Source organism: Thrips palmi, unplaced genomic scaffold (assembly GCF_012932325.1).
Source record: "Thrips palmi isolate BJ-2018 unplaced genomic scaffold, TpBJ-2018v1 HiC_scaffold_5, whole genome shotgun sequence".
Taxonomy (NCBI): domain Eukaryota; kingdom Metazoa; phylum Arthropoda; class Insecta; order Thysanoptera; family Thripidae; genus Thrips; species Thrips palmi.
Genome location: NW_023144632.1, coordinates 569,549 through 592,378, shown reverse-complemented (window position 1 = coordinate 592,378; position 22,830 = coordinate 569,549). Strand labels below are relative to the sequence as shown.

At 43.9% G+C, this 22,830-nt stretch overlaps 3 protein-coding genes across 5 annotated transcripts in view; all 3 read left to right on the top strand.

Annotated features, from left to right (window-relative positions):
• The window catches only part of LOC117650393, an 83,343-nt gene that overhangs the window by 6,707 nt on the left and 53,806 nt on the right, over positions 1-22,830 (top strand). For 2 of the 3 annotated variants that reach the window (XM_034393801.1, XM_034393800.1), the window contains exons 3-4: positions 19,341-19,491; positions 19,943-20,135. In XM_034393801.1, coding sequence (XP_034249692.1) covers positions 19,341-19,491; positions 19,943-20,135 — 344 coding nt within the window. Of the gene's footprint in view, positions 1-19,340; positions 19,547-19,942; positions 20,136-22,830 lie in introns of all 3 variants that reach the window. The other variant, XM_034393799.1, reaches the window with a different exon arrangement.
• On the top strand, positions 1,297-17,759 carry LOC117650397. Its single transcript, XM_034393805.1, has 5 exons — positions 1,297-1,467; positions 2,289-2,401; positions 9,302-9,466; positions 11,939-12,103; positions 17,581-17,759. Exons 2-5 carry the CDS (start codon positions 2,312-2,314, stop codon positions 17,740-17,742), a joined length of 582 nt encoding a protein of 193 aa, XP_034249696.1. The 5' UTR covers positions 1,297-1,467; positions 2,289-2,311; the 3' UTR covers positions 17,743-17,759.
• Positions 3,559-7,245, top strand: LOC117650392. Its single transcript, XM_034393797.1, has 4 exons — positions 3,559-3,682; positions 3,763-4,448; positions 4,524-7,088; positions 7,174-7,245. The coding sequence occupies exons 2-3, from the start codon at positions 3,764-3,766 to the stop codon at positions 6,509-6,511; spliced, it is 2,673 nt and encodes an 890-aa protein (XP_034249688.1). The 5' UTR covers positions 3,559-3,682; position 3,763; the 3' UTR covers positions 6,512-7,088; positions 7,174-7,245.

Genomic DNA, 22,830 nt, shown 5'->3' with positions numbered 1-22,830 from the left:
GCATTTTCACTGGTGTGCCCCCTTAAGTCCCTGTCACCAGTCTCTGCCTTGAGATCACTAATAGCTTCTCTGTTTGCGGGATCTTCGTCAGAAATGTCACTGTGAGTTCTGAAGTCACTCATGATAAGTTTCTTCTTCACATTTATTTACCATATTATTTATTTTTGTTTTAGTATTTGCAAAAGTTACATCAGTGATTTATTTAAATAAAAAAATTACTAATTTGCTACAATATTATCTGTTTCAGAACTTAAACAGAATTTTGCATGGTTGGAAACACCCAGGACTAACAAGTGATCAAGATTATCATTCATTAGATAAGTCAAAGTAAGGTAGGTACGGCCGATACCGAGTCGATTCTTGGAAGTATCGATACTTTTGCCGCAAGTATTGAGACTTTTTACTCGATACCTTTGTGTTCGATACTTTCAAGTATCGATACTTTTCAGTTGATTTCCCTCGATACCTCGATACTCACGCCCCGTTTTCCGACACTGCGCTCCCAAAACCATTACAGATCAGTCTTCACTTGGCAAGGCCACATCAAATTCTTGGTTAACGAAGAATGTCTCTTCGATGCGCATGCACGGTCTGAAGGCGGTGAACTTTTCGTCGCGCAGCCAAAATTTCCAGCTTTTCTTATGTTTTTATGCTGAGTAATAAGTTCAGTGAACTTTTTACAGCAGCAATTTAACGCCGTTTTAGAAGCTGATTAAGAAATAAGTTACTACTAGAAATAGTTACTCTTTTCACAAAGATAGAATTAAATTTTGATCCTTTTCAATCTTGAGAACCCTTACTCTATCATTTATGCATGCTCCTGAAAATACCCCAAACGGTACGAGGATTGAGAGACTTCGTTAATGGGTGAAAGGCGCAGCTGTGCGCTAGAAGTGGGCATCACTGGGCACCTTACCCTATCGGCCATCCCTACCGTAAGGGTTATGTAGGTCAAAAGGTTTTCGGTGTTTATTGCGGGTCACCATATCAGTGCGAGAATAAAGTACAGAAAAAGTACGGAACATGTCTGGCCATTAATTAGCCTGGACCGTCCGTACTTGCCAACTACGGAACTATCCGTACTTTTTTCCGTACACGGGTGTACCCGTCTACATGGGTTCGTATGGAGCAAGTACGGACGTTCCGCACTTTTCCCCGTACCTCCGTACTACATTTTTCTGTACCATTACCGTACAAAAGTCCGGATTTTTTTTACTGTGATGCAAGGGCGTCACGGGTGAATGAACTGGCCGATGTCTATCACCAATGCTCTATCAGTCTGTACTGTAGCGGTGACGTGTCTCTCCGTTCCGTGCAACGAAATGGTTCTCGCTTCATCCGATCACCACCGCTCTGTGGCTGGCTAGCCAACTAGCCCAAGCTCTTTCCACAGCTCGCTGGCGCACGTTCTTCTGCTGAGTTGTATGAAAGAAGAGAAACTCGTATGTGGCTGCTCCACAAACTGAAGTGTGTACCTAGTATGCGTCTACAGATGCATACTTGCAAGTACACATCTACATATGCATACTCAGATGAGTAAGGGAGATTGGGGTAATTCCGGACACGGGGTAATTCCGGACACTTTGATTTTCACTGGGTTTGAGTAAAGATAACTCAAAAGCCCGCCTAACAGAGGAAGATAATCATTTAAAAATGATAATTCCAGATCGCCAAGGTAGGAGGTCAAACCGTTTGGCTGTGGTTGCTTCACGAAATTTGAGAACCATCAAAAATAGGCAAAAGCTGCATCTTTACCTCGTATTTCCATGTACTTACCGTACCTTACCGTCAAGTTCAGTCCCACGACTAAAATTTTATCATACTATTATATAGTCTTTGGACTTTACTTTGACCTTTCGGGAGTGCTCGTATGGCTCGTCGTTTTCTTACAATTGAACATCAAAGGTTTTCACTACCTGTGGGGTAAATCCGGACAAGAAGTGTCATTTTCCTCAATTTCCCGGATAATGTTAAGGAAGTGGGTTTAAAATTGTGGACATGCATCCCCACCGTTAAGAAGGATAAAGACCGAACGAAAAATAGCCTTGCAGCTACGTTTAAGAGCTTTACTCAAGACAGTGTTGTCAATTTAGGGGTTTTAATACTAGAAACTTTTCCATAAAATATGCTTTAAGTAATAATCAAACACTTAAGTTCTCAGCAACTGTCCTTGTACGCCTTCTAAAAGCATGCCTCACATCGAAACAAGCGAAAGTACGCTCAAGTGGTGTCAAATCGTAAGGTCGTCCAGACTGGTATAAAAATCAGGCACATTATTCTCTTTCTAGTCGGAGGCCGGTACCTTAGCAAGATGCCACTTATGCTGCCGCATGCAGATTACATGATCGTTCTCTGCATATTTGCCTGCGGATCCGCCGCGAAGAGCATTCCTGGCTATGCAGTAAGTGTTCATAACGGCAACAAAGGTATCACCTTTCACTGTGTCCGTGTCTAAACCATGTGGGTCATTCCCCGCCGAATCGACGATGGTCTGTTTTTGAGGTCGATTGATTTGGTCCAAACCACTTTTAATCGATGCATTGGGACCCCAAAGGAACCCCTTTAAGAGGATTTTTTTAAAATCATTGTTCCCAGAGTTATGGCCAATACCATTTTGGGAAATTTAGTGAAATTTAGTGAAAACAGTACTTTTCATTTTATCCTACGAAAGTGTGATGTGAGACCCCTTTGGCTTCTATTTCCATTTCAACTAGGTAAGAGGGGTCCTGAAAACCTTCTCCTCTGACTGAAGGTAAAAAATCAAAAAATTTCCATTTTTTATATAGGAAAATTTATGAAAAAAAGTGAAAAATGAGCATAACTTTTTTACGTGGTCTGAGAATTTTGACGATACTTTGTCCTAAGTTTCACTTTAGGTGACCGCTTAAAACCACAAAATATTTCATCTGGCAATACATATCTTCACTGAATCGGGTTGAAAAAACTAAATTTTGAGCTAAAATTTCACTCGAAACTTTTGACGAGAAAACGCATTGACTCCAAAATCAGTTTTTAAAGGGTAGAAAGTTACTAATGATACATCTTGAATCTTGAGGTCAGGGCAGAATAAATACCTCAAGAATCCATCCCATTGATGCTCAAACTGTTGAACACTCCTTATTTTAGGTATTTTGCTCTCCATTTAAGCCTAGACCCCTACTGTACATGGTGGTGGGTGGTAGTGGTGATTCTAGTGGTCCGTTGTTTCTTCAAACGAGCAGGACTACCTATGTTGCCTTCACAGACCACTTACAGACAATGCAGCCACTGTAGAATCAGCTCACACATGATGAAAAATGTAACCAGAAGAAGGGGGATTGGATACTAAACAGCTGCATGTTGCGCCAACCCTGAAGGTTAATAACTGTAGCTGGTATGTTTGTTGTGTTGTTGAATATTGAGGTAGGTTAGGATCCTGCCGTCTGCTCTGACGGGGTTGGGGGTGGAGGAGGGTGACGGGGGAAGTAGTGGGAAGAAAGTATGAAAAAATACATCAAAAAGTTCAAAAAACTTCCAATTTTTTAAAATTTTTCATACTTTGACCAATCCGAATCTGGCTTACCTGTTTTTTGGAAGACACATTGAATCACCTTTTGTTATTTCTGTCTAAGAGTGGCGAAAGTTGTACCGATTTTCGGTAGCTTGTTCTAAGTTTCAGAATTTTCCTGTGACTTTTAGAAACGTGAGTTTATTTTTTGGATGCAAGAGGTGTATGGATGTGATCCTGTTTTCCCTAAAAATATGCGTCTATTCTGTTTTCAGGATGTGCTCCCTAGATGGCTATCGTGGAGCTTGCAATGGCTCTTTGTTTACTAAAGATACCTTCACTCACGAAGACTGGTACCTCCTTAAATTAAGGACCAAAGCACCTGTTCTCATAAAAGTGTGTAAAAACCATAGGATGAACTATCTTTTTTTCTATGCATCTAATCAAAAGAAGTGTTGCGATCCATACAGTCGCCACCACAAACCTGTTGATGGAACCAGAGAGATAACAATGCATATGCATATGAAGAGCAAAGCTTGTACTCTCTTTTCCACTTTAATTCCCGGCCAAAAACTTTGCAAAAATTGTTATAGTATGATATCTAGTGAGCTCGCTAAGATTTTCTCAGACTCATCTCCTGCCGACTCTCAAGAGCGGTTCCAAACATCTGGGGAATTAGCAGCTCGGGTTGTTGCTGTGGCAGGCTCAGTTGGAAATGTGATTGGAGTACCTACTCCTCCCGAAGCAAATTTAGACCTTGACCAGCAGGAAGCGGGAACAGCTCGTGATTCAACTTCATCCAGAGGCCACCAAGGAGCTCCACCAAGTAAGCCAATGGACGAATCACAAGATCTTTTTGCTGATGAAGAGGAAGACGGACAACTAGAAAAGGAAGAGAAAGAAGGACAACATAAAAAAGAAGAGGAAGGAGAACAACATAAATACAACACCAGATCCACAGGTAAGAAAAGCGTTAGTCATTTTAATAGTGCTAAGTTCTTGTAATTATTTTGTTCATAAATTAATCTTTTTGCAGATCCTGCAGCTTCCAAAGACAAAAACCGAGGCAAACCAAATTTGGGCGAGGGAATGTCAAGTAGTTCAAGCTCTGAAGAAGTTGTCTACACTCTAGGTTACCTTCCGAGTCACAGTCAAGAGGCTTTAAAGAAGTTGGGTGTTGTGACAGATGCTGTTGTTGAGTCTCCCATTCAGAAGAGGAAACTGGCCGGACAAACCTATGCACCCAATAAGATTCAAAAAATAGAGGACAAACTTGAGGACTTATTCATAGAAGCAGGTGCTTCCCCTTCAATCAAGACACCTGAGAAACTGTTTCAGACTCAAACTATGGATGCATTAATGCACAAATTTGAGGTTTCCAAAAGCAAAGCAGAGAAAATTAGGGTTTTGTCTGTCGCTTTAGTCTCTATGACACAAACAGCAGTGCTGGAAACGTTTGGACCAGTGGGAGCCACTAGCTACATGATTAAGAAAACTGCAGAATTGATGAAATTGGATAATCAAGGTATTCTTCCTGTTCCTGTGCCAAAGAAAGGTCGTCCTCTGCCTGAAGAAACTGTAAAAGCAATACAATCATTTTATGAAGATGATGAGCACGCAAGTAGGGTGATGCCAGGAAAAAAGGATTTTGTTTGTGTTCTGGAAAATGGAGTGGGGATTCAGAAACAAAAGAGACTTGTCCTGTGCAACTTGAAAGAACTGCATGTATTATTTGAGAAGCACACTGGCATTAAAGTATCATTTTCAACATTTGCAAAACATAGGCCAAAGCACTGTGTTCTAGCTGGAGCTGCAGGCACCCACACTGTCTGTGTTTGCAAATACCACCAGAACTTTAAGCTCATGAATGATGCCATTGATATGAAAGAATGTGATGAAAAGTTTTGCTCGTACAAGGATGTGATGGCTTCGGTATTGTGTGATCCTCCAACTGCAGACTGCTATCTCAACGCATGCTGTCCAAAGTGTCCAGGATTTCAGCCGTTGCAAAAGAAGATGTTGGAGTACCTTGATGCAAACTTTATCGACACTTTAACGTATGATCAATGGACCTCCACTGACCGCTGTGACCTGGAGACTCTGCTTAAGAAATCTGATGATTTTGTGGAAACCTACATTGAAAAGTTGAAGATACTGCTGCCTCATCATCACATTGCTAAGGAGCAAGCTGCATACTTAAGAAAAGCCAAAGAAGAATTAAAACAAGGGGAGGTCCTTGTTATTTGTGACTTTGCTGAGAACTACACATGTCTTGTGCAAGACTCCATCCAAAGCTATTACTGGAAGCAGGACCAGGTCACACTTCATCCCTTCTGTGCCTACTACAAAGATGAGAACTATGAGTTGAAACAGGTATCATACACAATTGTCTCAGAATATATGAAGCATTCTATTACAGCTGTCCATACATTTCAAAAGAAACTTGTTGAGTTCCTGAGACCAATTGTACCTGGTATGAAGTTAATTAAGTACTTTTCAGACGGAGCTGCACAGCAATATAAAAATCGATTCAATGTAATGAAAATAGACTATCATGAAAAGGACTTTGGTGTCAAGGGTGAGTGGAACTTTTTTGCAACCTCCCATGGAAAGGGTCCCTGCGATGGCCAAGCTGGTGCCCTTAAAAGAGAAGCATGCAAAGCCAGCCTTCAAATGAAATTGATTAGAAACCCAACAGAGTTCTACAAGTGGGCAAAAGCACGCCAGGACACACAAGATGGAACTAAAGTGTGCTTTGTCTCGTCACAAGAAGTACTTGAATGTGAAGCTGATCTAGAGCCAAGATTTGCCAGAGCTCTCAAGATCCCTGATCTAAGAAGTTCCCATGCATTTATACCTAATGTTCCCAGTGAAGTTGAAACCAAAATACTGTCATCTGCCGTCTCTGGAACAATTGTACCTGTAGAGTTGAAGAGAAAGGAGCCGTTAGCAGAACATCGAACCCCTGGCCAGTGTGTAACGGTAGTTAGTGGGGCTGGTTGGAAGCCAGCACTAATACGTTAAGTTAATCATTCATCAAGCAAAATTTCAGCAGTGTTTTTAAGAAAGAAAAGAGAAGTGCCTGATAAATTTGCTGCCCCACCTCAAAATTCAGAAATAAAGCAATTTCAGTTCAAGGAAATTTTAACCATTCTGAACTCTCAACTGGCGGATGGACTCTACCATATATCCAAGAATGAGAAAATCAAGGCAGCTTGGCGACTTCAATCGTTTCAAGAGCTAATTCAAGCTGGAGAAGAAGTGAACGTTCAGCCATCACCAGAACAGCCAGCACCAAGATTTTTGTGGGCTGATGTCTCAGCAGAACAGTTTGTCATAGTTCAACATGAAGATTCTTGGATTTTTGGGCAAATTCTCTCTCTTGATGCTTCTAGCCAGGAAATTCTTGTGGCATGCTCAGTGAAAACACAGTCTAAATACAAGTTCACTTTTCCTGAAGATGCAGACCAGTGGCCCTTCCAGTTGAGAGAATTAGTATCAATAGTTCAACCAAAAATTGAAAGTAAGGTCTACATCTTGTCCAAAAATAATCTGAAAAATATTGAGAAAATACTCTATTAGTAGTTCAATTCCAGAAAAGGTATGTATTTGTTATCTACAGTTTTTATGAAACTAAATTTTAAAAATATACCATACTTTAAATATTTTTTGCTTTTATCTTTCAGGAACATTTCTTTATTTTGTTACAGACCTTGTCTAACAATTGACATTAAAGCTCAAATTTGAAAAATATTATTAAACAAGTGTGCTTCTCTCTCTATTTTCCTTAACTTTCCCATCATGTGTGAGCGGATTCTTCAGAGGCTGCATTGTCTGTGAGTGGTCTGTGAAGGCAACATGGGTAGTCCTGCTCGTTTGAAGAAACAACGGACCACCATAATCACCACTACCACCCACCACCATGTACAGTAGGGGTCTAGGCTTAAATGGAGAGCAAAATACCTAAAATAAGGAGTGTTCAACAGTTTGAGCATCAATGGGATGGATTCTTGAGGTATTTATTCTGCCCTGACCTCAAGATGTATCATTAGTAACTTTCTACCCTTTAAAAACTGATTTTGGAGTCAATGCGTTTTCTCGTCAAAAGTTTCGAGTGAAATTTTAGCTCAAAATTTAGTTTTTTCAACCCGATTCAGTGAAGATACGTATTGCCAGATGAAATATTTTGTGGTTTTACGCGGTCACCTAAAGTGAAACTTAGGACAAAGTATCGTCAAAATTCTCAGACCACGTAAAAAAGTTATGCTCATTTTTCACTTTTTTTCATAAATTTTCCTATATAAAAAATGGAATTTTTTTGATTTTTTACCTTCAGTCAGAGGAGAAGGTTTTCAGGACCCCTCTGAGCTAGTTGAAATGGAAATAGAAGCCAAAGGGGTCTCACATCACACTTTCATAGGATAAAATGAAAAGTACTGTTTTCACTAAATTTCACTAAATTTCCCAAAATGGTATTGGCCATAACTCTGTGAAAAAATGATTTAAAAAAATCTTCTTAGAGGGGTTCTTTTGGGGTCCCAATGCATCGATCAAAAGTGGTTTGGACCAAATCCATCGACCTCAAAAACAGACCATCGTCGATTCGGCGGGGAATGACCCATGTACTTCTCCATGCATTGCTCACACTTAAAAACTCTTGAGCCGCAGCCCCAAGCTAGTTCCGTCCATTCATTGTTAAGCGTGCACCCTACAGATTTTTGATCTATGAAGTGGAAAAAACGGGGAAAGGGGGAGGGGGGGAGGGGGAGCAGCGAGCTACCGACCTTGTTTAAATTTGGGCTGAATTTTTCTTCTTTAGTAAGTTTTTTAAGTGAAAACAACACTGATTGGATGTTAGTACGTGTATTTACGAGCAGAGCGAGCCGCAAGCCGCTGGTTTTTTTTTAGGAGTTGCGTTTTGTTTTCGTTTAAGGGGGGACATCACTCACTCCAAAATGATAAAAAATTAGAACTTTTTTTTATTATTTTATATTATAGACCATTCTTTTTCGCGTCGAATGGTGAAAACCGCATACCGAAATTCAAAAAATTGCAGTTTTAGGAGGTTGTGGGCCGCAAACATGCATAGGGGAAAAGCCCAGTTTCCCCAACTTTGATCGCGTTTTTCTCGGAACATGAAATTGCAAACGGTTGCAGGTCTCTAGGGCGCAGTTTTTGAGCTACAACGGTGAGATTTAGCACGGAAGCTCCTACAACTTGCCGCTATGGTGGGTAGCAAAATAATTTGCATTGGTCAATTTTTATTATTTTTTTAACGTTCAAAATTAAATAATTTTGACAAAAAAAAATTGAACAATTTTTTTTGGTATGGAACAAATACAACTTAAAATGTTTTTTTTAATGCGATTGAGGTACCCACCCACCATAGCCAGACATCTCAAGAAGGCTGTCACCAAATTTCGTTGTTCTAGGGCAAACCGTTTGGCTTCCAGCGCTGCTACAGTGCAAAATAGTCTAACGTAACACTCAAAAATGTGTTTTCAACGAAAGCGCTGTACTGCGCTGGCGGATTGACTTTGTGTTGTTTTTTACTTTATCTGTTAAACTATGAACATTTTTTCTCTTTCCGTTTCGTTTTTATGACGTTTTTACAAAAGCACTGTTTTCTGGAGTGATGTCCCCCCTTAAAAGGTCTAATAAATAAACCATTGGGTTGCGATGGCTCGTGCGAAGAATTATATGACAGCTGCAGTTATTGCCTGGCGAAAGCAGCGAGCCGCAACCTCCATTATAAAAAAAAACGCAATCTGCAAAAGCAAGTTGAAGTATCCTTCACTGTAATAATGATTATAGGGTCCGTACATTGCTATAGTTGAGAGGATACTGTCTTGCAACGATGACGATCCGAAGTTGAGAATGTTTCTGCACGTCTCGCACTTCAATCGCTACAATCCCACAGAGAAGCAACGTGTATCTGGGAACGTGACTGTATTCGAAACCTTTGATGATGATGTGTGGGTAAGTAAGATTTCAGCGGGGGAGTGTTCAACATTGAGGCTCTACACATTTGAGAAAAGAAAAACAGTCCCCTCACTGAGAATGAATTGGTCACCACCATCACCCTTTAAATGGGTGATGCAACTTCGTTGCCCAAATTTTGGTGACGAAAAATTCAGCACCCGAAATTTGGTAACAGGCGTTTGGTCGCCCAAATTTGGGTAACGTCGTCGGCGTCGGCGACGCTGTGAGGTTCCCGATGGCGTCCTTCCGGGGCCACCACGATGACCGGAGGCCTCAACGCCACATTGGGTCATCGTGGTGGCCCCGGAAGAGCGTCATCGGGGACCTCACGGCGTCGCCGACGGCGTTACCCAAATTTGGGCGACGATTTTATGACTGCCCAAAATTTGGTCACCGCGGGCTCGTCACCCAAATTTGGGCAACGGTGCGTGCGTTACCCAATAAAAGGGCGATGGTGGTGACTCTTTCATTCTCAGTGCTCTACCATGAACGATTCACCACCATGGTCCTTCAGTGTGGGGTGTCCTTCTGTCTTGGCGCTTAGCTCAGCGACCCTGTTGCCCGTGCTCCCTCTGCCCGTCTCTCTCGCACTCATGGCGTGTGCCGCGCCGCAGGGTTGCGAGAGAGACAGAGCGACTGGTGCGGGCCACGAAATCGGTTGGCGGGTGAGCAGGAGCGGGCTGTAGTGCAGCCATGTCAACAAGTAGCCTTACTTGAAGGATGCCAGGGAGAGCATGCCGGAAACGGGCCGCCTCGCAGGGCTTGTGGATCCTTCGGCCAGCACATTTCCAGCCGCAAAGCACGTCCTCCAGGCGTGAAGCGCGCCCGCGAGCTACATATGAAAACCCGATTAAATAGTTCATTGGTTGAAAACTATTTTTTTCTAGTAGCATTGTCTAGCCGATTTAAAGCCCCGTGATTCAGTGTGTGGGGCAGTTTTATGCTCTTCCAGATGTACTTTACCGATAGCGAATAAGTTGTAAACTTTGGATGAAATCGTGCCCGCAGTGACACTATGTAAGAATTATAAGGACTTTTCCATCGTGATTCATACCCCTCCCTAACTTAAGGGGGCACACAAAGGAGAGAGGTTCCGAAAAACGAAGAAAAGTAACGGATGTATTCGATTGATATTTTACTCTTAGGCCAAAACTTTATCAGATAAAAGAAAAATCAGTTTATCACTGTGGCAAAAAGGTACGGAAAATTCTGTTAATTTTTTTGCCAGGATTCTCCGTAGCCCTCTTATCAATATTCTCCATAGGCTCTTACAGTATTCTCCGTGGGGCCGTACAGTATTCTCCGTAGGACCGCACAGTATTCTCCGTAGGGCATGGAAGACTGTATTGTCCTACGGAGAATACTGTAAGGTCCTACAGAGAATACTGTGCGGTCCTACAGAAAATACTGTAAGAGCCTACGGAGAATACTGACAAGGGGGCTACGGAGAATCACCACAAGCTGTTAACAGAATTTTCCGTAGCTTTTAGCCACAGTGTAGGAGGGCGGTGTGGCGATGGCAAGACGGAGCATCTGTGCACTTCATTTTTCTACGACCATGCTTCACTCCTGCCACGATTCCGCCTCTCTGGATTGGGCCTCAAACATGGGATTGGAAAACTTCTCATCAGAACATGTGTTGCTATGGTCTGAACCACGGGCATGCTAAAAGAATGATTTTGAATCTGTTTTTACACAAAGAAAAAATAGGAACAATTTTTTTAACCATTTTTTGACGCTTTGATGGCTGCTGCTCACGACCCATTTATGCGATGGCCATTTCCGAGGTTCAGACCATAGACGCAAGTTTAAGGAACATTTTGCTGCAAACTGCTTTAAGTTATCTCAATTTTTGAGCCCGTGAGAGTGGCACAAAGGTACAAAGATGGCGTTTGGAGTAAAAGTCCTTTAAGTAGATACATAGAAATAAGGATTTTTTTAAAATTATAAATGCGCCTTTTGACACATTTTAGTTCGGTTTGCGCCAAAATGTTCCTTTTCTGTCCCTGATTCAAAAGTCAAGAAACAAACCCATTGATCTTCAAGCGCTGAATCTCACCGCCAACTATAAGGGGAAGGGATGCTTATTAAAATCAAGTCAAAATTAACTTGTAAAATGTTCCTTCCTCAAAGTATTTTGAATTTCCAGGTCGGGTTTATTGCATTTGACTCAGTATAAAAAGTAGAAAAAAAACGGTAAAATAAAAAAAAATTGCAAAATAATTGACAGTTTTCACTGGTGTGCCAAAACTTTTTTAATTTTCTCGGAATTTCCGTAAAAACTTTGTTCTCTAACATGGTCACCGCCGTTTTTGTCCAGCATTCATGCCAATGTTTTTTATCGAGGCTTAAACAGAAAGTACTATATTAATTGAGGGCATAAAGGGCTACTTCCCCCTTGTTTTGGACAGTGCCCCTATGCCAGTTTGGATTTCATTCTAGAAATTTGTTTTATCTTCAATTTTGCAGATGGATATCAGGTTGGGTCTTCGATCTAACAATGAATGGAAGAAGAACGCGTTTGTTTTTAAGTTTCCGAACCAAGGCTGTTCGAGATTCAGGGCATTCCTTCCATCTTTCTTCAGTGTCATGTACAAAGGTGTCAGCATGGTTGGCGCTTGTTCGGTGCCGGCGGTACGTTGAACGTGTTAAAATGACCAATTTAATTGACTGAGCGATGCGAAACCACACTGCAGTGTGAGAAAAATGTACTGTTCACCGTTAATTTATTAACGGGATTTGCCGTACTTGGGAGTACGGTGTTTACCGAACCTAGAAGTACAGCGTTTACCGTACCCATAGAAGTACGGTGTTTACCGTACCTGGAAGTACGGCAATTCCCGCAGTTTGTAAAAACACAGTAACAGTGCCGCCTTGAAATCCAAGGGAATGTCTTGTTAATTTCCAATGGGTTTGAGTGAATTTTCAAACTGGTCCAAATCAAGATTTTTTTAAAAAATGGATTCGTCTTGACAAGACAAACAAAAAATGTCAACACATCTCATGGGTTTGGATGGGAAATGCCAACGTTATTGAGCTTCAAAAGTACTAAAAAGGTCATTTTTGACCATCTTTGAGCGATAGCGAAGCCCGTTACTCCAGTTGGGTTGAAAAGTTTTGTCTGTCTGCGTTTGTGTATGCGTGCGTACGTGAGTGTGTGCACTATTCCTCCTTAACGGCTCAGCAGATAGAGCTGGGATTTTGCAGGCTGATGTTCTTGGCTCGGCAGACACGAAATTTCACTATCCTAGCTCAACTGGTTCAGTTTTAATAGCCCAAAAACGCCTAAAAACGGTGAAAAATCGAATTTTTTGCAGGTAGATCTCTCCTGTCTTGAGGAAACCCCCTTTCACCCCCCGTCTGCCCCCCCCCCCCCACTTGCAACAAACTAGAAGTAACTGATGATGGACAAGCATTGCCTTGGGGGGTCTGGGGGCCGAGCACCCCAGCATGCAGCAAGTAGGAAGTAGCCGACGATTGATAAGCCATTGCCTGCCTAAGGCAGGCTAGCGCCGCAGGCAAAGGTAGGTACGCCAGGCGCGGATTGGCGGAACAGGCAGCGAGACATCGCGAAGCCTGTTACGACAAGACGCGGTCTGGCGTAAACCTACCTTGTTAAAGTTTGTAGTTATAAAGCCTTTTTATTTTCCATCCAAACCTTCGACATGCGTTGGCATTTTTTTGTTTGTCTTGACTCGACGAATCCATTTCTGTTAGAAGATCTTGATTTGGACCACTTTGAAAATTCACTTGATTTGGACCACGTTGACAATTCACTTGATTCGGAGGACTTGTAAAATTCACGCAAACCCCTATGGCAAATCCTGTTAATAAACAAGGTTGGTTTACGCCAGACCACGTCTTGTCGTAACAGGCTTCGCGATGTCTCGTGGCCTGTTCCTCCAATCCGTGCCTGGCATACCTACCTTGGCCTGCGGCGCTAGCCTGCCTTAGGCAGGCAATGGCTTGTCAATCGTCGGCTACTTCCTACTTGCTGCATGCTGGGGGGCTCGGCCCCCAGACCCCCCTTCATTCCAGATAGAAGTGCTTGTTTTTTAGGTGTTTTTCGGCTCTAAAAACTTAACGACGTGAGCTAGAATAGTGCTGAGCCTACAACATACCTGAAAAGCCTGCCAAATCTCAGCCAGATCGGCCGAGCCGTTCAGGAGGAGTAGTGTACACAGACAGACACAGAGAGACAAAACTTTTCTACCGCACTGGAGTAACGGGCTTCGCTATCGCTTAGTCATTTAACGGCGGATACCGTACATTTTCCTCACAGTGTGTCCTTCATTTAGAGATACTTTTACTACAATTTTTTGGCGATGAAACCGAGTTTGCGAGTCCCACGATTTATTGCACCCTGGAGTGCAATAATGTAGGTATTGCATTCTTTGGCAATAACCACCCCTTGGTTTTGGCGATAAAAGAGCGATTTGTAGTAACTTTATCACAATTTTTTGATATTATTGTTTTATTGCGCTCTCTTTGTAGTCATTATCGCGAAAAAGCCATACTTTGTTGCAAAATTTAGCTACAAATTTTTTATTGCAAATTTTTAGTAGTCATCATTGCCAAATACTTGAGACAAGTTTTTTTTTATTGCAAAATGTAGGCAGCGGTTAATGCAGTTGGAATTACAGTGCAGTTCTAGGGTTGGCTTAACGATTTTTTTCCCAACTAAGTGTTCGGACTACATCTCCAACAGCTTCGCCGATCCGGCCAAGTCTGTGGCATTACAACAAAGTGACGTAAGTGCACTTACGACAAAAACGAGTTAGTCGCACGGTTGGAACCCTCTCATTGATGCGGACCTTTTCCAATATGCACAATTACATTTTTCTCATTTGGGCTAGGAGATAATGACAAGTAAAATCTGACGTAAGTCAATTTCATTCAGAAGTCAATTTGCCAAAATGTCGTTAGTGCACTTACGACATATTTTTTGAAATCATGTCGTAAAAAATGTGTCGTAAGCACACTTGCGTCACAGATTTTTTTCACAGCTGGGCAGGGATCTCGAGTACGATTATGTCATACAGCTAATGACTTGCACTGTCTAAACTTTAATATATAGAAGGGGTCACAACGGAGTAGAATATAAACTTTCAAAGTGACGTAAGTGCACTTACGGATTAAAAATCACAAATCATGTGACGTAAGTCTAGCGAAGTGGAAAACCAATCATTATTTTAACTTTCTCTTAACATAAAAGTATTTTTGGCTGAGCGATAGCGAAGCCTGTTACTCCAGTGGGGTTGAAAAGTTTTTCCTGTCTGTCTGTCTGTGTGTCTGTGTGTGTGTGTACACTACTCCTCCTGAACGGCTCGGCCGATCTGGCTGAGATTTTGCAGGCTTATTAGGTATGTTCTTGGCTCGGCACACGCGAAATTTCACTATCCTAGCTCAACTGGTTCAGTTTTTACAGCCGAAAAACACCTAAAAAACGGCGAAAAATCGAATTTTCTGCAGGCAGATCACTTCTGCCTTGAAGAAAGGGGGGTCTGGGGGGCAGAGCCCCCCAGCCCCGAAAAGTTAAAAAGTGACAAGGGTCCAGATCGTGTTATCTGTAGATGAAGCAACTCTTTCTAGAATGAAGGGGAGTCTGGGGGGCGGAGCCCCTCAGCATGCATCACGTAAGAAGTAACCGACGATGGACAAGCCAATGTCTGCCGAAGGCAGGCTAGCGCCGCAGGCCAAGGTAGGTACGCCAGGCGCGGATTGGAGGAACAGGCCGCGAGACATCGCGAAGCCTGTTACGACAAGACGCGGTCTGGCGTAAACCTACCTTGTTTAAGTGCCACAAGAAATTCTCCTATCATCGGTTAAAGTTTTAACCTGTTGCTTGATTTTGAAAAGTGTTTTTTACGTCTCCTGAAATACTGATGTTTTTGACTTACGTCACTTTGTTGTATTGCCACAGAAGTTTGAGCCTGATTTTGGGGACCTGACAGGGATTCTTAACGTAACATTTTATTACTGCTCTGCAAACGCAAGTTTGTGCACTGTAAAAAATTATGTTGTAATTTAGCAGTAAATATGTTGCTTATTTTCTTAGCGATCAAAGTTGTTTTCAAATGACTTTCGTTGTTTACTAACGAGTTGCGTCGTTCGTCCACAAGATGTTTGTAAACCGGTAGACAGCCTTATTTGCATCAATTTTTATTGCCGATTAGGTCACAGACCTAGTAGAGTCCCGGTTACCCCGCAGTAACCACTTCTTAGATTGTCCGGGTTGTTTGTACGCAGCAAAATATTGTTTTGAAACAGCATAAGTCATAACAAGGTAGGTTTACGCCAGACCGCGTCTTGTCGTAACAGGCTTCGCGATGTCTCGCGGCCTGTTCCTCCAATCCGCGCCTGGCGTACCTACCTTGGCCTGCGGCGCTAGCTTGCCTTCGGCAGGCAATGCTTGCCCATCATCAGTTACCTCTGATTTGTTGCATGCTGGGGGGCTCCGCCCCCAGACCCCCCTTTCATCAACACAGGAGAAATCTACCTGCAGAAAACTCGATTTTTCGCCATTTTTTTGGTGTTTTTCGGCTATAAAAACTGAACCAGTTGAGCTAGGATAGTGAAATTTCGCGTGTGCCGAGCCAAGAACATACCTAATGAGCCTGCAAAATCTCAGCCAGATCGGCCGAGCCGTTCAGGAGGAGTAGTGTACACACACAGACAGACAGACAGACAGACAGAAAAAGTTTTTCAACCCCATTGGAGTAACAGGCTTCGCTATCGCTCAGCCAAAAATAATTATTAGCGAATTCGTCGTTTTAAAACAAGCAAACATGTTCACAAACAACAGCGTTGTCGAGGTTGGTAATTGAGCGATTCTCACGTTTCGGGGTAGTTTCGTTTCTTCTGACTCCTGTGCCCAAACGAGCGCAGATATCGACATGGGGTTTGTTTCTGATGTTAGGGAGGGCCATTGCCCAGTAAACGCACACATTTCGAAAAGTTCACGTTCGTTGGATTGGTCTCCGTAGCGTTTGGAATACCCCAAATGTAACTTCCGTGATTGTCCAAAGAGAACATACTCGAATTTCCCGCCCCCAGTGTGGCGGTGGGGTTCGAAAATGCTGCCAACTGTCGATGGGGATTCGAAGCTTGGCATGTCTCGAGCTAATTTCAACCGAAGACCAATAGGCCAGACTTCTTTCAAAGGTACTAATGCTGCAACGAAAAATGTCCACCGTATGTTCAATTTCACTACACAAATTTCGAAAAGGCAGCTCTGGACTTCTCCCCAAGCCAAACTTTTAACTTTCCATGACACAAGCCATCAAAGTGGAGTCCCTGGGATATAATTGCATGGGTCGCGGAAATCTAAGATGCTGTACACGGTCTCAAAGCGGGCGAGAGCATTATAAAATGGCGTGTATCAACAATTATCTGTAACTTCCGTGGCACCCTTTACCCAATGTTGCAGCAGCACTAGGTGAAAAAATTTTCCGCTTAAATGTCGGGCTTAGAGTATCATTTGACCCTGGAACGACTTTTAAGCCACAGCAGGCCCGAATCAGCCTTTAAAGCCGATTTTCACACTTTGTAACTTCCGTGATAACGTAATTTCCGTGATCAAAACACCCACTAAAACGTATGGGAATACCTTATGGCTCATGTTTTTAGGAAGGTAGTACAAAGGTCTTTACTATAAATACCATTGCCATAACTCTAGTATCATCCAGGACCCCAATAATCAGAAAAACTTAATTGGATATTTCTCACTTTCGGCAAATCAGAGACGCCAAAACTACCCCGAAACGTGAGAACCGCTAAATTGTGTTGTTGTTTTAAAACAACAATTTTTAACAGTGTGCCCGGCCCACAGTCTAAAATATATGCCTACCTGCACACTTAATTTGTAGAGTATCAATAGACGGTTACTGAGCTGATTATGCATTTGTAGACGTGTACTCAGTTGAGTATGCATCTGTAGGTGTGTACTCGGCAAAGTATGCATCTGTAGGTGTGTACTCAGCAAAGAATGCCTCTGTAGATAGTCAGCTAAGTATGCATCTGTAAGTGTGCACTTGCAAGTACGCGTCTACAGAGGCATATTGAGTACACACTTCAGTTTGTAGAATATTAATAGGCATGGTTGCTTCTAGGGAGTGTACGTCTTCGATGAACCCGTGGATTGGACCTTCCCCAACGTGCCTGTCTTCCCCTACGGTCACTACCTTGCCACCATGAAAGGCGGAAGAGGAAACACCAATATTATCAAAATGTGCAGTCAATTTGAACTGCGTATAATTCCGAAGTCCCAGTAGTGGATTCTCGAGGTCCCGCTTCAATGAGACGTTGATGGTGGTGCTGTGTAATGAAATACACTCACACAAGGTTCTACCATCAACGAGGTCAATTATTTTCCACTTTTTCGAAACGACTTGACGAAAGGTGCGTGAAAACCATCCACTGCACAGTGCGCACTGTTGGATGAGCGATAGCGAGACCCGCGCTCAATTCAGGTTGGAAAGCAGTGAAAACATTTGCGCAGGTATGCACTGTGGCAAAAAGCTAGGTAAAATTATGTGAACAGCTTTCGGTAATTCTGTGTAGCCCCCTTGTCAGTATTCTCCGTAGGCTCTTACAGTATTTTCCGTAGGACCTTACAGCATTCTCCGTGAGACTATACAGTCTTCCAGGTCCTGCGGAGAAGACTGTGCGGTCCTACAGAGAATACTGTAAGAGCCTACGGAGAAAACTGATAAGAGGGCTACGGAGAATCCTGGCAAAAGAATTCACAGAATTTTCCGCACCTTTTTGCCACAGTGTATCGACCACTCAGAACCCACCCGCCCTAACCTATTGCACCACTGATGACCACCGACTGGCCCGGCCATGCCCCGCTACTGAGCCTTGTATTGTAGCCACTGCCCCGGCAACTTTCGCAGCCACCGTTCGTGCCTCACTGTTTTTTTTTTTTTTGCTAATTTTTTAAAATTTCAAGATGTCTAACCACTGCTTAAAAGTCACGGACGTTGTTAAGGTTTTCGACGGACAGGACCCTAAATTACTGTGCAGAGAGTTGCAACACGAAGGTTTCCTCAGAAATTGTGGGACGTGAGAACAAATACTACAAAGGAGGCTATACGGAGCACGGTGCCCTGCGTGCCGAAAGTTCTCCAAGCTCATAACTGGCACCCTTTTTGACGGTACTTTCCCCTCCCCCTCCCCTTCCTCTCCCCCTAATCACCTCAGTGTGACAAATGGGTATTAAATTGCAGGAACCAAGCTGTCATTTGCTCGAAGTTTTCTTACTAAATTCATATGGTTTGCTGTGGCGTCAGCCAAAAAGAGACGGGCCCCCTGGTGGGCATGAGGGCAGGGCGGCAGCACACTCGCGTTGACCACTACTCATTCTTCCGCGACGTGTGCTCCCACAAGCTCCTGCACACCCCAGGCCTGTTGCAGTTTGGCGGGGCAGGTCGGAAAGTACAGATTGGCGAGAGCATAATGGTGAAGCGGAAATACAACAGGGGTCGGCGAGTGCGCGAACAGTGGGTCTTCGTCATCTATGATCAACAGATGTCCCGGGGGTACATCCAGTTTGAGGATAAAAGGGACGCAGCAACCCTACTGCCAACCATCCAGCAGTGCGTACTCCCCGGGACTACACACAGTAAAAAAAGATTCGCCGATTCAGTAACGTCTGGGCGCCGAAACGAGAATATTACAAGAACAGCGACACCCTCAGACTGTTCTGGCGGCCCTCTGTTCGTTTCGGCGAGGCTCGGTCTAGTTTCGGTGGCGCTCGGTCCGTTCCGGAGCAGCCACCTCACCAAAAGGGCAATGCAGTCACCCTCCCGGGCCCCTCGGCAGGCCGAGCTACATGTAGCTGCAGTGACGTTCCCTTCCCTGTCCGCAGTGATCCCCAGCGTGGCGCTCCCCGCCAACGCCTCGGTCACGGCCCGCGTGCAGTACGCGCATGTACACGAAGCCATCGAGCTGCACCTGTGCAGCGCCCATTTCTGCAGCACTGTGTGGCTGCGGGGCGTGGGGGAAGACGGCACGCTGAGGTACGAGACATTCGGCGGCTGCAACCGCCTCGGTAGGCGTGGCGGCACCCGCAAGGTGAGTGCTCTGCAAACTCAACAGTGTACCCAATACACTCTCTTTAGCGTGTACTCACGAGTACACTCTCTTCAGCGTGAACTCACGAATACACTTTCTTCAGCGTGTGCTCGTGCTCACGAGCAAACTCCCACCAGCGTGAACTCAACTGCATATATTTGCAGGATCTGAGCACACTCTCTTCAGAGTGTGCTCATCTAAGCACACTCTCGTTAGAGTGTACTCATCTAAGCGCACTCTGGTTGGAGTGTACTCATCTGAGTACACTTTCGTCCGGGTGTACTTGCTGTGTACACGCTGAACAGAGTGTGCAGAGCACACTGTTGAGTTCGCAGAGTGTCCCCGGTCGGGCCGCCTTGCGCTGCCCAGGCGCCTCATCGCGTGCTCTCTGTGCAGGACCACACGGACGGCTACGATTTCTTCCCTCCCGGCGAGAAGGTGCTGGAGGCGCAGCACCGGCCCGGGCGGCTCGCCGTGTGGCTGCAGGGCCGGCCGGACGACGTGGCGGAGGTCCCCGTGGAGGCGGACTACGGCACGCTCAGGGTCAGGCCTTGGAACTGGGCCACCGACATGCCCGTAGAGTTCAACGGTGAGTACCTGCACTGTTTTCACTTTACTGTATCCTTAAGTGTATCACGGTGAGCGCCGCACAGTGGGTCAGAACCCCTATTTTCGTGATCACGGCCTCCTGCAAAGCCGTTTATCGACCGAATGGGATCAAATTTTAACTGAAGCTTCCTAAGAGGTCCCTTCAGAGATGGAAAAAGTCAGGTTTGCATAATTGTCGTTTAAAGGTATATTTGACTAATGTATAAATCCAATTAACCCGAAATTGCAAACAATGCTATTCTGTTGCATAGATTATGACATAAGCAGGTGCTGTGCAAAATTTCAGGACCACAGGACAGCAAAAACATGCATCTTTCGTCAATTTAAGGTTAAAATCCGGTTAAAATTTAGGTTTTTGACGAATTTTTGTGTATTTGTGTAAGGTGTATGGTTTATTTAGTGTCTGATGTAAATAATGCACCCCAAACTAGTGCACACTCTCATTCCAGGAGCGTGACATCACGTTGAAACAAACGTGACAAAATGTCACATTCGTTTGGGCATTGTGTCACATTCGTTTGAATGTGAGCAAGCTAATTTTTAGTAGATACACATCCAAACGAATGTGACACAATGCCCAAGCCGGATCAAACGAACGTGACACTTTGTCTCGTTCCTGGAATGAGAGTGCATTCTTATATCGAGCGTAGACTAGTACCAACAACGGTTGACACGTCTAAGCAACCTGAGACGTTCCATCACGCACTGAACAGTTTGTTTTAGCGCAGAGTCGTTTCAACGGCACCAACCCGTATTGTGAATTTTGGACTTGTTCCGACACGTATCGACGAGTTTTAACAGTATCAAGTTCTTTCACTTATCAAGACGGGAGGATTCCCGACACACACCGCCACTAACCACAACGTTAGAACGTCGACGCGTACCGATAGAACGTTCGAAAACGTTTGAACATGTTCGAACATGTTGGGACAAGCTCAGACGTGTTCGGACACACGTTTGAACTTGGACACATTCCAGGGGCGTCGGAAGTGGGGTTCAAAGGGTACGCTGCACACCCCCCAAAATAATCTGGGGGGTGCGCAGCACCCCCCATTTTGATGCACAAAGAGTGAGAGATTAATGGTAACAAAACTAGTTAACACTCATGAGATGATATTCGATCTGAAACTTGCTTTGCTTACTGGTTTTGATAATTTTCTTTTTTAAATCAAAACCATTTGGCTCGCTTCGCTCGCCAAGAACTCGTAGCGCTGTACTCTGATAACAGGACCAAAACTAAATCCTGAAACCAGCTTGCTTCACTCTCTTTTTTCCCGTTCTTTTTCAAAGATTCTGTACAAAAAAAATCCGTTTTAATGCCTTTAATGTTTTTATGAACGCATAAATTTAAAGCTTTACCTTTCACTTCCCCTGAAGTCTTACACTTGGTTTATTTTCAAGGATTATTGACTTGTTTATCACAAATTGCATGGTCTCAATCCATTTTACACATGTCTTTTGTTAGTTCTCGAAACAAACCTGTTGTTTTTGCTTAGTCCTGAGCTTTTGGCTCGCTTCGCTCGCCAATTATACCGGCTTTGGGAGGTGCCGCCTGAAAGGTAGGCAACCCACGGCACAACCCTTTAAATTTGCACACCCCCCACCCAAAAGTACTTCCGACGCCCCTGACACATTCAGACGTCCGAACACGCTTGAACGCGTCCGAACAGGTATGGACACGTTCAAACACGTTTGAACAAGACGAAGCAACATAAATCAGATGCGGGAATGCGCTGAAGCCGATTGGGTAGCAAAAACACATAACCGTCAAAAAACAATTATTTATAGAAAATGCTAATATTTTCAAAAATCAATGCAAAAAAAAATTGCGGCTAAGTGCGGTTGAACGGCCGGTTGCCCGTTGTATCTACAGCATCCACCTACCAATCCCAGTTGAAATGGTCGGGGGGTAAAGGGGGGTAACGTAACTTTTCCTCCAATTTATGTCGAATTTGGGCATTTTGGGGCAATATTTTGCTTAGAAGCGTTGTCTGTAGAACCCTTAGACGGACGAAGTTCGGGTCCGGTTCACTCACGGCACTTTTCTACACAGTATTAATTAAAGTCCCGTGCTGGGATGCAGGTTACCTGGATTGGTTTGCATCCAAACTGGGAGGAAGCGATAATGTGCGATTTACCCCAAATCATGAAAATATAGATACAAATTCTGACTTTGCAGCCCTGCCATTCAAAAACGATGCGTCCTATCGCCGAACCGATGCTTGATTTGGGTTCAGTGGACATTTTGGAGTGGAGAATCGGTGTTGGATGGGGTCCAAAGTCACTTTGAATTTTGGCCCTATGATCACGGAAATAGGGGTTCTGACCCACTGTGCGCCGCGGCGGGACCTCACGAGTGGGTGCCATGGGACTCGCAGCACTCCACAAAAAGTGTCATGTGAACGTCGTTAATTTATTACCAATGTTTGCTGTTATGCAATTCACGGAGTTTGCTGTGAACTATTTCACGGCGTTCATTGTGATCTTGGTTACAGTGTTCACTGTGATCTGGCCGCAGTAAACGCCGTGAATTGGAGCCTGATTTGCAGTACTTCGGTGCTCAGCGGCGTCAAACTCACAGTGTTTACTGTAGACCAGATCACAGTGAACACCGTGAACAAGATCACAGTGAATCGCGTGATTAGATCACAGGAAACGCTGTAAATTGACCTACA

What these genes read in the sequence shown, in the direction of transcription:
- LOC117650392 (XM_034393797.1), top strand. Translation starts at nt 3,764, where the DNA reads ATGTGCTCCCTAGATGGCTATCGTGGAGCTTGCAATGGCTCTTTGTTT. An exon ending in ATACAACACCAGATCCACAG is followed by an intron (nt 4,449 to 4,523) that starts GTAAGAAAAGCG and finishes ATCTTTTTGCAG; the next exon opens with ATCCTGCAGCTTCCAAAGAC.
- LOC117650397 (XM_034393805.1), top strand. Translation starts at nt 2,312, where the DNA reads ATGCCACTTATGCTGCCGCATGCAGATTACATGATCGTTCTCTGCATA. An exon ending in CCTTTGATGATGATGTGTGG is followed by an intron (nt 9,467 to 11,938) that starts GTAAGTAAGATT and finishes TCAATTTTGCAG; the next exon opens with ATGGATATCAGGTTGGGTCT. An exon ending in GCGCTTGTTCGGTGCCGGCG is followed by an intron (nt 12,104 to 17,580) that starts GTACGTTGAACG and finishes GGTTGCTTCTAG; the next exon opens with GGAGTGTACGTCTTCGATGA.